This window comes from Trachemys scripta, chromosome 9 (assembly GCF_013100865.1).
Source record: "Trachemys scripta elegans isolate TJP31775 chromosome 9, CAS_Tse_1.0, whole genome shotgun sequence".
NCBI lineage: Eukaryota > Metazoa > Chordata > Testudines > Emydidae > Trachemys > Trachemys scripta.
The window spans coordinates 87999148-88012115 of NC_048306.1; the positions used below are offsets into that span (position 1 = coordinate 87999148).

Here is a 12968-nt window from a genome sequence, read left to right on the forward strand (position 1 = left end):
CCGGCCAGCCCTACACGTCTAGGAGTCTCTGACTAGAAACAGGACAGCCCAAAGTCCTGTACCCAAACACCCCCGTGCTCCATGCTCTGACCTTTTGCGCTCCTGGGACCTGAAGACGCGCACAAGTATGAGGAAGTTGGGCGCCTGTTTTCCCAGCATGGGGCCCCGGGGAGGAGAGAAACTAAGCAAACTAGCTTTCCAGTCTGGGTGCCAGCGCCGTTGACCCCGGCCAGCAGGAGTCCAGCTAGCTAGGGAAAGGCGTGTGATCGGCCTCATCCCGCCCCGGGTGGAGGGGGCGTGCGGGGCCAGCCACCCCCAGGGGAGCGGCAGAGGGGCCCTGCGGTGCGGCTACACCCTGTTCTCGTCGGACCCAACCGGCTCTGCGGGCCCGCCCAGCGCCGCGGGCGCCAGGCAGGGCAGTGCTGTGTGCGCTGTTCCGCACCAGCAGTCCCCTCCCTGTGGGCGGCTGCTCCTCCGCCAGGCCCGTCTCACGTCCCAGGGCGGAGCCCGGGGGGACCCCGCCAGCCGCAGCTGCCCCCCCAGGGAAACTGGGGGAGCAGCCACGAGCCCCCAGAGCGGCACGGGACAGCGCCGACCGGGGAGCTGTGAGGCAGCCCCGTCCGGGGCTGGGGGAAGGAGGCTGGGGCGCAGCAAGCCACTTCCCTCGGGCTGCCAGGCGAGGAGGCGGCGTCTGCAGGTGGGTTTGGCTCCTCCGAGCTCAGCGAGCTTGGGCTTCCCCCCATCCCTAGAGCTCCCACCACCGGCACAAACCGCCCGCCCCATTGCTTGCATTGCCCGCCCCGGCCGGTTGCGGGAGACACTCTCCCGCCCCCCTCGGTCCGACCCCACCTCACCCGCGCGGGGAGAGACCCTGGCTCGCCCCTCGGCCCGACTCACCCTCCAGGTGAGAGACCCCCTCGGCCCGACTCACCCGCGACCCCACCTCACCCGCCAGGGGAGAGACCCCTCCCACCCCGAGACCTCGCTCCGAGACCCCACCTTACCCGCCAGGGGAGAGAGCCCCTCGGCCCGACTCACCCGCTGGGAGGGAGTCGCCCCGAGACCCCTCTCACCCACCAGGGGAGAGACCCCACCCACCCCGAGACCTGTGATTTCTAAGAGAAGCGATGTGTTGAACAGTCAGAGCAGAGTATGCAATGGAACGCCAGGGTTTTACTCCCAGTTCTAGTGTTGATTTTCTGTGGCCAGTCACTTGCTGGCACGAATACTGTTTCTTCCCTAAACACCACTCTCTGGCCCATTGCTCTCACCACAAGACCAAGAAAAAGAAAAGATTAAGTTTTCTACTCCGTGCAACCCTCATCCCTTGTCTCTAATATATTTTAAAAAACAACTTTGTTTTGGTGGCAGTTATAATACAGTAAGGTTTGTTTTAAAGTGTTTGGAGAGCGCAAGAGGGGAGGACTCCTGCCTCATACTGAGAAAGCAGGGTGATCAGCGAGTTAGCTTAAGTGCCTATACACAAATGCAAGAAGCCTGGGAAACAAGCAGGGAGAACTGGAAGTCCTGGCACAGTCAAGGAATTATGATGTGATTGGAATAACTCACATGACTAGTATCAGAGGGATAGCCATGTTAGTCTGGATCTGTAAAAAGCAAGAGTGTCCTGGAGCACCTTATAGACTAACAGACGTATTGGAGCATAAGCTTTCGTGGGTGAATACCCACTTCGTCATATGTCTGTTAGTCTATAAGCTGTCACAGGACTCTTTCTCGCTTTTCACATGACTGGAATAGTGTTATGGATGGATATAAACTGTTTAGGAAGGACAGGCAGGGCAGAAAAGGTGGGGGAGTTGCATTGTATGTAAGAGAGCAGTATGACTGCTCAGAGCTCTGGTATGAAACTGCAGAAAAACCTGAGTGTCTCTGGATTAAGTTTAGAAGTGTGAGCAATAAGAGTGATGTCATGGTAGGAGTCTGCTATAGACCACCAGATCAGGGGAATGAGATAGACGAGGCTTTATTCAGGCAACTAACAAAAGTTACTAGATCACAGGCCCTGGTTCTCATGGGGGACTTCAATCATCATATCTGCTGGGAGAGCAATACAGCAGTGCATAGACAATCCAGGAAGTTTTTGGAAAGTGTAGGGGACAATTTCCTGGTGCAAGTGCTGGATGAACCAACTGGGGGCAGAGCTCTTCTTGACTTGCTGCTCACAAACAGGGAAGAATTAGTAGGGGAAGCAAAAGTGGATGGGAACCTGGGAAGCAGTGACCATGAGATGGTAGAGTTCAGGATCCTGACACAAGGAAGAAAGGAGAGCAGCAGAATACAGAACCTGGACTTCAGAAAAGCAGACTCCCTCAGAGAACTGATGGGCAGGATCCCCTGGGAGAATAACATGGGGGAAAGAAGTCCAGGAGAGCTGGCTGTATTTTAAAGAATCCTTATTGCAGGAACAAACCATCCCGATGTGTAGAAAGAATAGTAAATATGGCAGGCGACCAGCTTGGCTTAACAGTGAAATCCTAGTTGATCTTAAACACAAAAAAGAAGCTTAGAAGAAGTGGGAGATTGGACAAATGACCAGGGAGGAGTATAAAAATATTGCTCAGGCATGCAGGAGAGAAATCAGGAAGGCCAAATCACACTTGGAGTTGCAGCTAGCAAGGGATGTTAGCAACAAGAAGGTGGTCAAGGAAAGTGTGGGCTAGTGACAGAGGATGTGGAAAAAGCTAATGTACTCAATGCTTTTTTTGCCTCTGTCTTCACAAACAAGGTCAGCTCCCAGACTACTGCACTGGGCAGCACAGTATGAGGAGGAGGTGACCAGCCCTCTGTGGAGAAAAGTGGTTCAGGACTATTTAAAAAAGCTGGACGAGCACAAGTCCATGGGACTGGATGCCTGCATCCGAGGGTGCTAAAGGAGTTGGCAGATGTGATTGCAGAGCCATTGGCCGTTATCTTTGAAAAGTCATGGCGATTGGGGGAGGTCCCAGATGACTGGAAAAAGGCTAACATAGTGCCCATCTTTTTAAAAAAGGGAAGGAGGAGGATCCAGGGAACTACAGGCCAGTCAGCCTCACCTTAGTCCCTGGAAAAATCATGGAGCAGGTCCTCAAGGAATCAATTTTGAAGCACTTAGAAGAGAGGAAAGTGATCAGGAACAGTCAGCATATATTCACCAAGGGCAAGTCATGCCTGACTAACCTAACTGCCTTCTGTGACAAGATAACTGGCTCTGTGGATGAGGGGAAAGCAGTGGACATGTTAGTCCTTGACGTTAGCAAAGTTTTTGATACAGACTCCCACGATATTCTTACCAGCAAGTTAAAGTAGTATGGGCTGGATGAATGGACTATAAGGTGGATAGAAAGCTGGCTAGATCATCGGGCTCAACAGGTAGTGATTAATGGCTTCATGTCTAGTTGGCAGCCGGTATCAAGCAGAGTGCCCCAAGGGTCGGTTCTGGGGCCAGTTTTGTTCATATCTTCATTAATGATCTGGAGGATGGCGTGGATTGCACCCTCAGCAAGTTTGCAGATGACACTAAACTGGGAGGAGTGGTAGATATGCTGGAGGGTAGGAATAGGATACAGAGGGACCTAGACAAATTAGAGGATTGGGCCAAAAGAAATCTGATGAGGTTCTACAAGAACAAGTGCAGAGTCCTGCACTTAGGATGGAAGAATCCCATGCACTGCTACAGACTAGGGACCGAGTGGCTAGGCAGCAGTTCTGCAGAAAAGGACCTAGGGGTTACAGTGCATGAGAAGCTGGATATGAGTCAACAGTGTGCCCTTGTTGCCAAGAATGCTAACGGCATTTTGGGCTGTATAAGTAAGGAGCATTGCCAGCAGATCAAGGGACGTGATTATTTCCCTCTATTTGGCATTGGTGATGCCTCATCTGGAGTACTGTGTCCAGTTTTGGGCCCCACACTACAAGAAGGATGTGGAAAAATTGGAAAGAGTCCAGCGGAAGGTAACAAAAGTGAATAGGGGGCTGGAGCACATGACTTATGAGGAAAGGCTGAGGGAACTGGGATTGTTTAGTGTGCATAAGAGAAGAATGAGGGGGGATTTGATAGCTGCTTTCAACTACCTGAAAGGGGGTTCCAAAGAGGATGGATCTAGACTGTTCTCAGTGGTACCAGACGACAGAACAAGGAGTAATGGTCTCAAGTTGCAGTAGGGGAGGTTTAGATTGGATATTAGGAAAAACTTTTTTTCTCTATGAGGGTGGTGAAGCACTGGAATGGGTTACCTAGGGAGATGGTGGAATCTCCTTCCTTAGAGGTTTTTAAGGTCAGGCTTGACAAAGCCCTGGCTGGGATGATTTATAATAATAATAAATAGAGATATCCCATCTCCTAGAACTGGAAGGGACCTTGAAAGGTCATCGAGTCCAGCCCCCTGCCTTCACTAGCAGGACCAAGTACTGATTTTTGCCCCAGATCCCCAAGTGGCCCCCTCAAGGATTGAACTCACAATCCTGGGTTTAGCAGGCCAATGCTCAAACCACTGAGCTATCCCTCCCCCCTATTTAGTTGGGGATTGGTCCTGCTTTGAGCAGGGGGTTGGACTAGATGACCTCCTGAGGTCCCTTCCAATCCTGATAGTCTATGATTCTATGAAAACAAAATGTTATGACTACATGAATTGAGTTTCACCCCACAGTGAACCTTTTAGGCCTTTTGAAAATAGTGGTTTATAATAGAAATGCTGACACAACTTAACTAGTAGCTGGATAGTTGAAAATGACAGCAACAACATTTGGGGCAGGAGCTATGGGCAAAAGTTCTCTCTCTTTGAATAAAGGACTCTGGTATTATTGTTCAGGAGTTAATACCACTAACCCTTTTGATGCTGATTGACCAAGGTCCTTCCTCACATGTTCAGCAGGTAGAAGAATTGATGTATGCAGAATAGTACAGGTTATTTTTTCATCCATTCATAAGTGCTTTAACTTATATTGTATAATGTTCTTTGCCTACACACACACAAAATTGCTCCAGCCTGACTTGTGCACATGCAACAGCCAGTACACAATTACAGAGTGAACTTTTGCATGATGTGCACTTTTGAAAATGTGGGCCATGTTGCACACAGTAAATTGACTTAAAGCATGAATGCACTCAAAAAAAAAAATGTAAAAATTTAGAGCCTACAACTCCAATCAGTCCTACTTCTAGTTCAGCCAATTGCTTTGTTTACATTTATGAGAGATAATGCTGCCCGCCTCTTATTTACGTCACTTGAAAGTGAGAATAGATGTTCGCATGGCACTGTTGTTGCCAGTGTTGCAAGGTATTTATGCACCAGTGACTAAATTTGCACATGCAAACAACATTTATAGGTGATGGTGCAAACAAAATTAAGAGCCATTTGTTAAGCTTGGACCAATATTTGCCTCCTCATTGAGCAGATTTTCAGTTCACCTGTAAAGTATTTTCATGGCTGTTTGATTAAACGTGGAAAGATCTGTCAAAGTGTAACCAGGTTAAATGTGTCCTGAACTTGACAATATGCTTTCAAATGTACAATTATTTTAATAGTATAAATGCGTGTATAGTATATTGAAAGCCTTAGGGCTACCTTCTAACTGAGGTATATATCCACTAGCTATCATTAAAGTTGGGGAGACAGTAAAATTCAAACTCCAGATAACCCTGTCTTCTCTTCCCATTGAGAGTAGTATTTAAATTACACCTAGTTCACAAATGTTGACTATTTATGCAAAATGGTCACAAGATGTGGATGGAGATTTAAATATAAATAAATCAGGCATAAAAGAGTATGGAAGAATAATTCTTTATTTATTTACCTTAATGGCCATGGCATGAGTTCTGGGGTTTTCCCCTGCAACAGTTGATCACACCACCCTAATGCAGGGTGAATGCTTGCAGCTCTCTGACAGACAGATGAGTGTTGCAAGAGGAACATAATACCCTGACTAAAGTCTTGGCAGGTAAAAAGTTTTTCAGCTCCCCTGGAAAGATTTTATTTTGGACAATAGATTTTTTAACTTGTTAAAAATAGAATGTTGGAAGCAAAAGTTGATCTGTAGCAGCTGAAAAAAATTGAGAACTGAAGCAGAAACCTCTGAGGGGAGAATTGGGATAAGGAAGGAGAGAAGGGTAAAGTGTAGGGAAGATTAATGAAAATGTTTCATGAAAATGCCTAGATCTGATATATGAAGTTATATTAAGATAATTATAAGTGTTATATTTGCAGTATAATAGAGACTGCAAAGATTCTTATTTGTGAAAAAATGCGAACTGATCATTCTTACTGAATGAAAGGACAGCTTATGTTCTCTCTCTCTCACAGGGAGCTATGGACCATGCTTTCAAGAAACAGGAGGCTCTTTAATAATGATGATACAGTATTTATAAGCACCCTATTAGAGTTTAGGATGAAGTTAAGACTGCATATCACAATAACTAAAAACATGACAAATTAATGGGATCCAGAGGTGAAAGTAAGCCGGTACACCCTAGTACGGCATACCGGACCAGCTTCCCCAGGTGGCAATGTAAAGGGCCCAGGGAAGCTGCCAGAGCCCCTGGGTAGCAGAGGTGGCTAGGACACCTGGGGCTCTAGCGGCGATTTAAAGGGCCCGGGGCCCCACTGCAGTAGCGGCAGCTGGGAGCCCCTGGCCCTTTAAATCACTGCTGGAGCCCCGCTGCTGCTACCCTAGGGCTCCAGCAGCAGGGCTCAGGTAGCAATTTAAATGGCCCAGGGCTCCGGCCGTCGCTACCGTCCCGGGCCCTTTAAATCTCTGCCGGCTCTGGCAGCAATTTAAAGGGCCCGGGGCAGTAGTGGCGGCTGGAGCCCTGGGCCCTTTAAATCGCCGCCCGGGGCTCCGGGCTCTGAAGCTGGTAACTCTGGCAGTGATTTAAAGGGCCTGGGGCTCTAAAGGTCCCGCCCCTTCCAGTTGAGGCCCCACCCCCTGTTCAGGACTCCGGCATACCGGTAAGTCCTTTAAGTTACTTTCACCCATGATGGGATCCTACACAGGATGGAGAATGGGATTAGATTAGTTACAATAGGGAAAATATAAAACGATCTTGGGAAAGTGGTATTTAATTATGTGTAAAAGCTGAGAAAGATATGTTTAAAGATGAGTTTAACTATGGAAGTGGTAACATACAAGTTCTCTAAGGAAATAGAACCCCTGTTATTAAAGGCCAAATCCTACTTACCTTACTCAAGTGAGTATTATTGAAGCTAATTGAACTAAAAGGTCCAATTCAAAATTAATTGAAATCAGTGGGAGTTGAATTGGAACCTCACTCATGTGAATATGGCAAACACGATTTGGCACTAGTATATGCCCACCTTTCCTGCCTCAGTTTTTTAACACAGGAAGATGCATGTTTTCAAAATGGCCACAGCCTCCAACTGTTCCCAACAGAAGTGAAACCAAGATTCCCTCAGAGTGATGATGGCCCCTGACACCCTTGAGGACAGTTGGTAGCCTTAGTCTCATAGTGAACAAAAGGAGGAGATGGCTGCCATTTTGCAAGAGGGCAATTCTTTGTAGAATTCTCTATAGTGGAATATTATTTATCAGTCTCTGCTGAAAGAGAAACTGTTATGAAGAATAATGTCAAAAAGTTACCATTAATTCTCCCCAAAATTCTTCAAATGTAGCCGATGCACAAAATTTGAGTTTTAATGATTTGAAGTGTCATACTCTGTTCTGAAACCATTAGACACAAAAAGTCTGACACCCAATACTAATTTTTTAAAGGACCCACTTCTGATTATTTAACTCAACCTAGTTAATGGATTTACTTGTAAATTTTCAGAAAATTAATTCTAATTTCAAAGTACTGTAATTTAGGGAAGGATACACTATGTTCTTCATATGTAACAAAATAGTTGAACATTGGCTGAAAGTGCAAAACTTAACTCTACCTTAACTACAACTGGTACTTCCATACTACACATGCCTCTGTGCACAGGGGCCTAAGAGTGCTCTAGACTTGGGCTGCTTCAATCTGTAAGGCTTCCTCAGCCGATCAGGAGGAGCTACTCCTGGGGAAACTGTGGCTTAAAGCACCCCACACCCAATTTTCTCCAAGAAGCAGGCAGAGGAGAAAGTAAGCGAGCAGACATCACCCACAGGGTTGTAGTGGCTTCTTTGTAGAAGACTGGGTGAGGAGAGAAAGCCACTTTTTAAAAAAAAAATGAAAAAGTGATAGTTATTGGCTTTGTGGGATTAGGAAACAGATTTTTAAAATTATATTAGGTGGCAATCTAATTCACTTACTCTTATTCACTTCTCTAAATACACAGATAAGGACAGTTGATCTTACCACATCCTGATTCTCTAGGAAAAATGGAGGAAAGCAAAATGACTTCTTCCAGAGGACAGCATAAGCATGAGGATGTTATCATGCCGATATAGGTGAAGCAGCCATCCCAGGGTCACTTTGTATAGAAATGAACCTATGCAAACAAGTTATAAAAAGAAACCCAAAAAATCCAAATGGAAAACAAATAGTGAAATCGCTCAGTAAAAATAAAATCTAAATTTAAATTATTTAAGATGACAGATCTTTTAATTCCCAAAACTAAGAACATGTACAGAAGATAAAGGAACTTGCTGTCAATAAAATGGTATTTCATTTAAGCTTTATACACAATCAAAGACTTGTGAAAATTCAAGTAGGAGTTTTATAACTGCTCGACTGACAACGAAGTTATGATTGTATGCAGTGTTGTTGTAGCTGTGTTGGTCCCAGGAATTAGAGAGACAAGTTTTGAGATTACACAGAGCTCTTCTTCAGGTCTGGGAAATGTACTAAGAGTGTCGCAGCTAAATACAAGATGGAACAGATTGTTTAGCATAAGTGGATTACACATTTCAAGGGACCATTGAAAGTCAAGTGGCTTGTAACATCTCTTCCAGGGGGGGAAGTTATGATTGGCAGGGGAGTTACAACAGTAATCAGTTAATATACTTTCCAAGACTGTCATTAACTCTCTTTTCAGGTATGAACCACTGCGTCCTGTAAGATTTATTTTGCTGGCTCTTATCCTTGAAGAATGGCTGCCATGTCTTGTGCAAATTGTTCCTTTCAATACTACAGCCAACTCAATCAACCTCTTGAAGCTAGCTGTATGCTGCTCCTGATTATGCTTGGAAAAGTGTCGCTCAATCTCTTCATGTTGCGAGTTAGAAGACTGGATGTAAAACAAAGTTTTATGGGATATTTCTGTATTTCACTGGCACTCCTTGACTTCACACTTCTGGTGAATATAGCTTTCATCTCCTATTTTGAGGACTTTGCACTTTGGGGTGTGAGATTTACCAAGTACCACATCTGTCTATTCACTCAGATAATTTCCCTTATGTATGGTGTCTTGCATTACCCAGTTTGTCTTGTGTCTGTTCTGGATTATTACATGACTATAGCTCAAACCCCTAAACCTGCTAGCATAGGTCAAAGACTACTTTATATACTTGCTGTGGTTTTTATATGGATTTCAGTCCTCTTTTATATTCTGAAAGTTCCAGCTGTCTCTGCAGAATTAGAAATACAGAACCACTTTTTTACATGCCCTTTCTATATCAGTATTCAGAGCTACTGGCTATCATTAACCATCCTGTTTGTTATAGGCGTGGCTCTTGTGATTTGTTGGTCAGAAGTTATAACTATGGTGCGGTCCGTCCGGATTATTTCCTTTACAAGTGTGACTGTTTTAATCTTTTCATATGCATCTGACTGCGATTGCACTGTCTGTAAAAAGCAGCTTTTGACAAGACTCCTCATCTGCTTTCTTGGCACCTGGACACCTTTTGTTTTTCTTCAGATGATCATCTTGTTGCTTGGTGCTCAGATTCCAGCCTACATGGAGATGAATGTCCCCTGGCTATACTTCATAAACAGCTTTCTAATCGCAACAGCATACTGGTTTAGGTGTCATGACATTCAATTGACAGAGGGGATGTGGTCTGCAGATCCATTTGTCAGCTGGAAATTCTGCTTCATCCCATTTAACAATCAAAATACAGAGCAAGCTGAAAAGCCAGGCACAGTAATCATCTGTTAATGAACTGCTGTGTGAAAAGAATACAAATAAGTGCTGTGCATCAGAGGTGTCTGACTATGCTATTTTGATGTCCTCTGTGAACACATGTAAATAGATTATACAAGGAAATTCCTCAAACTACAATATGAAGAAAAATTCACCAAAATTCTCCAATGTATAATGGAATATTGCACTATAATGTGGAATGCTGCACTGTTTTCCAAGCTACACTTCACATAAAAATGAGTGCTTAATGCACAAAATATTTGAATGGAATGTGTTATATTTTCAAAATATAGTTGAAAATAGGTAAATAAAAATGTCCAATACTTCTGCAAAAAACTGCCTGATTTTAACATTAAATGCTAATAAACAAAGTTGAGATTGTTTAAAATAAAGCAGGTCTGATGCATGAACTTCCATATAAAGAAAAGAGAGGAGTAAAATCTTTAGCTAAACTTGAGACTTCTACAGCTATGGACAAGTATTATTTATTGTCAAATGTTTTAGCTTTAAACACCTCCTTTATAATTTATCAGTTCTAAAAAAGTTTTACTATTTCCTATTAAAAACTGAAGTTTCCCTCTCTGCTTAAGGAAAAAGAAACTGTCTAAAAGGAATGGATAGAACTTTTAATATCATATAAACTATGTTTAAACCTGTCCACAAAAAAGGAAAGGTGGGTGAGGTAATATCTTTTATTGGACCAACTTCTGTTGGTGAGAGACAAGCTTTCGACCCACACAGACCTGAAGAAGAGCTCTGTGTGGCTCAAAAGCTTGTCTCTTTCACCAACAGAAGATGGTCCAATAAAATATATTATCTCACCCTCCTTGTCTCTCTAATATCCTGGGACTGACACAGCTACAACTACACTGCATACACAAAAAAAGAAAGACCAATAAGACGCACAATTACCAGGGTGACATTAAGTGTGACTGTTTAAACTTTTTGTAAGCACTAAATGTAACTTATACATTCACAACATACAATTTGCACTGTAGAAGCAAGTGTTATTTATTTGTGTTACTTTCATTTCAGTCTTTACATTCTATATTTAGCATTTCAGTAACTTTACCAGTAACATCAGAATGCAGTGGCTTTCCTTAGTGTGCAAATAAATATAAAAATTTACTTTAATGTCAAAGGTTATCTTGTTTTCCATACAGTTATTTGGTACAAATAAATTAAACTGCTGATAGTATCAAAAATGTGAAAGAATGACTTATCAAAATGCACATGGTAGGTGTGAAAGATCTGCAGCTGTATGTAAATCTGTAGAAAGAATCAATGGATAATACAGGAGCTTTAACAGAAAAATATTTTTCTGCACATTGTGTTGCTTAAGTAATTAGGTGGCCAGTGAGAAAAGATAAATGGAATATCTTCACAGAACATTAATAAAAACAAAATAGTGATCAGTGGATAAAACAAATGATTCACCACTATATTATAGTAGTGCTTAATGATACCAATGCTGATTGTTCCAGGCACTCTGCAAACACATAGTAAGCACTATGAAGAACATTGTCCAAATAGACTTCATGGCCAAAGGAAGAAAGAGAAGTGACTTGGTTACAGTGACACAGTAGACCAATGGCATAGCAGATACTTAGGTAATGTAAATTGTCAGAGCTCCGTAATTTACATCAGCTGAAGATCTGGCATCTGGTGTCCTGACTCTCAGTCTAGTGCTCAACCCACTGGACGACACTGCTTCTTTGTACTCGTGAGTGGAGTTGACATAGGAAACTTATTCTGCCTGTCCTTTACATGCACAGTATGTATGTATGGGATGCTGTTCTGGGAAGGAGGAGTGCTGGGAAAAGATGGGATCCATCTAAGAAGGGGAAGAGCATCTTTGCATGGTGACTCACCAAGCTAGTGAGAAGGAATGGTAAATTACTATAGAGTCATATGAGCAAGAGGATGGAATTACGTGAAGGAATCTGCTTTACATCTTAGATGTATATGCACAAATGCAAGGAGTACGGGGAACAAACAGGAAGAACTGGAAGTTTTAGTGCATAATCTAAATTATGACTTACTTGGCATCACACATTGGTGGGATATGTCTCATGAGGGGAATGTTGGTAAATAGGGGTATAGCTTGTTCAGGAAGGTCAGGCAGGATAAAACCGAAGGAGGTGGTGCATTATACATCAAGAATATGTACACTTATTCTGAGATCCAGAAGAAGGTGAGAGGCAGAAAAGTTTCTGGGTTGAGATAAAAGGGGGAGAAAATAGGAGTGACACCATGATAGGGGTCTAAATCTGGAAGAGGAGGCGGATGGGCATTTCTAGAATAAACAGAAATATCCAGAACACAAGACCTGGTAATATTGGGGAACTTTAACTACCACAAATATCTGTTGGAAAAGTAATACTGGAGACATTCCAGAAGACTAGGAAAGGGCAAATATAGTGCCCATCTATAAAAAGGGAAATAAGGACAACGTGGGGAATTACAGACCAGTCAGCTTAACTTCTTGTACCTGGAAAGATAATGGAGCAAATAATTAAGCAATCAATTTGCAAACACCTAGAAGATAATAAGGTGATAAAATAACAGTCAGCATGGATTTGTCAAGAAAAATCGTGTCAAACCAACCTGATAGCTTTCTTTGACAGGGTAACAAGCCTTGTTGATAGGGGGAAGCGGTAAATGTGGTATATCTTGACTTTAGTAAGGATTTTGATACTGTCTCGCATGACCTCATAAACAAACTAGGGAAATACAACTTAGATGGAACTACTATAAGGTGGGTGCATAACTGGTAGTTATCAGTGGTTTACAGTCATGCTGGAAGGGCATAACGAGTGGGGTCCTGCAGGGATCGGTTCTGGGTCCGGTTCTGTTCAATATCTTCATCAATGATTTAGATAATGGCATAGAGAGTACACTTATAAAGTTTGCGGACAATACCAAGCTGGGTTGCAAGTGCTTTGGAGG

General features: G+C 43.5%; 1 protein-coding gene across 1 annotated transcript; it reads left to right on the plus strand.

Annotated features, from left to right (window-relative positions):
- The first annotated feature begins 281 nt into the window (after nt 1-281).
- On the plus strand, nt 282-10799 carry GPR160 (G protein-coupled receptor 160). The gene is made up of 2 exons (XM_034780663.1): nt 282-697; nt 8973-10799. Exon 2 carries the CDS (start codon nt 9027-9029, stop codon nt 10032-10034), a length of 1008 nt encoding a protein of 335 aa, XP_034636554.1. The 5' UTR covers nt 282-697; nt 8973-9026; the 3' UTR covers nt 10035-10799.
- The last annotated feature ends 2169 nt before the right edge of the window (nt 10800-12968 follow it).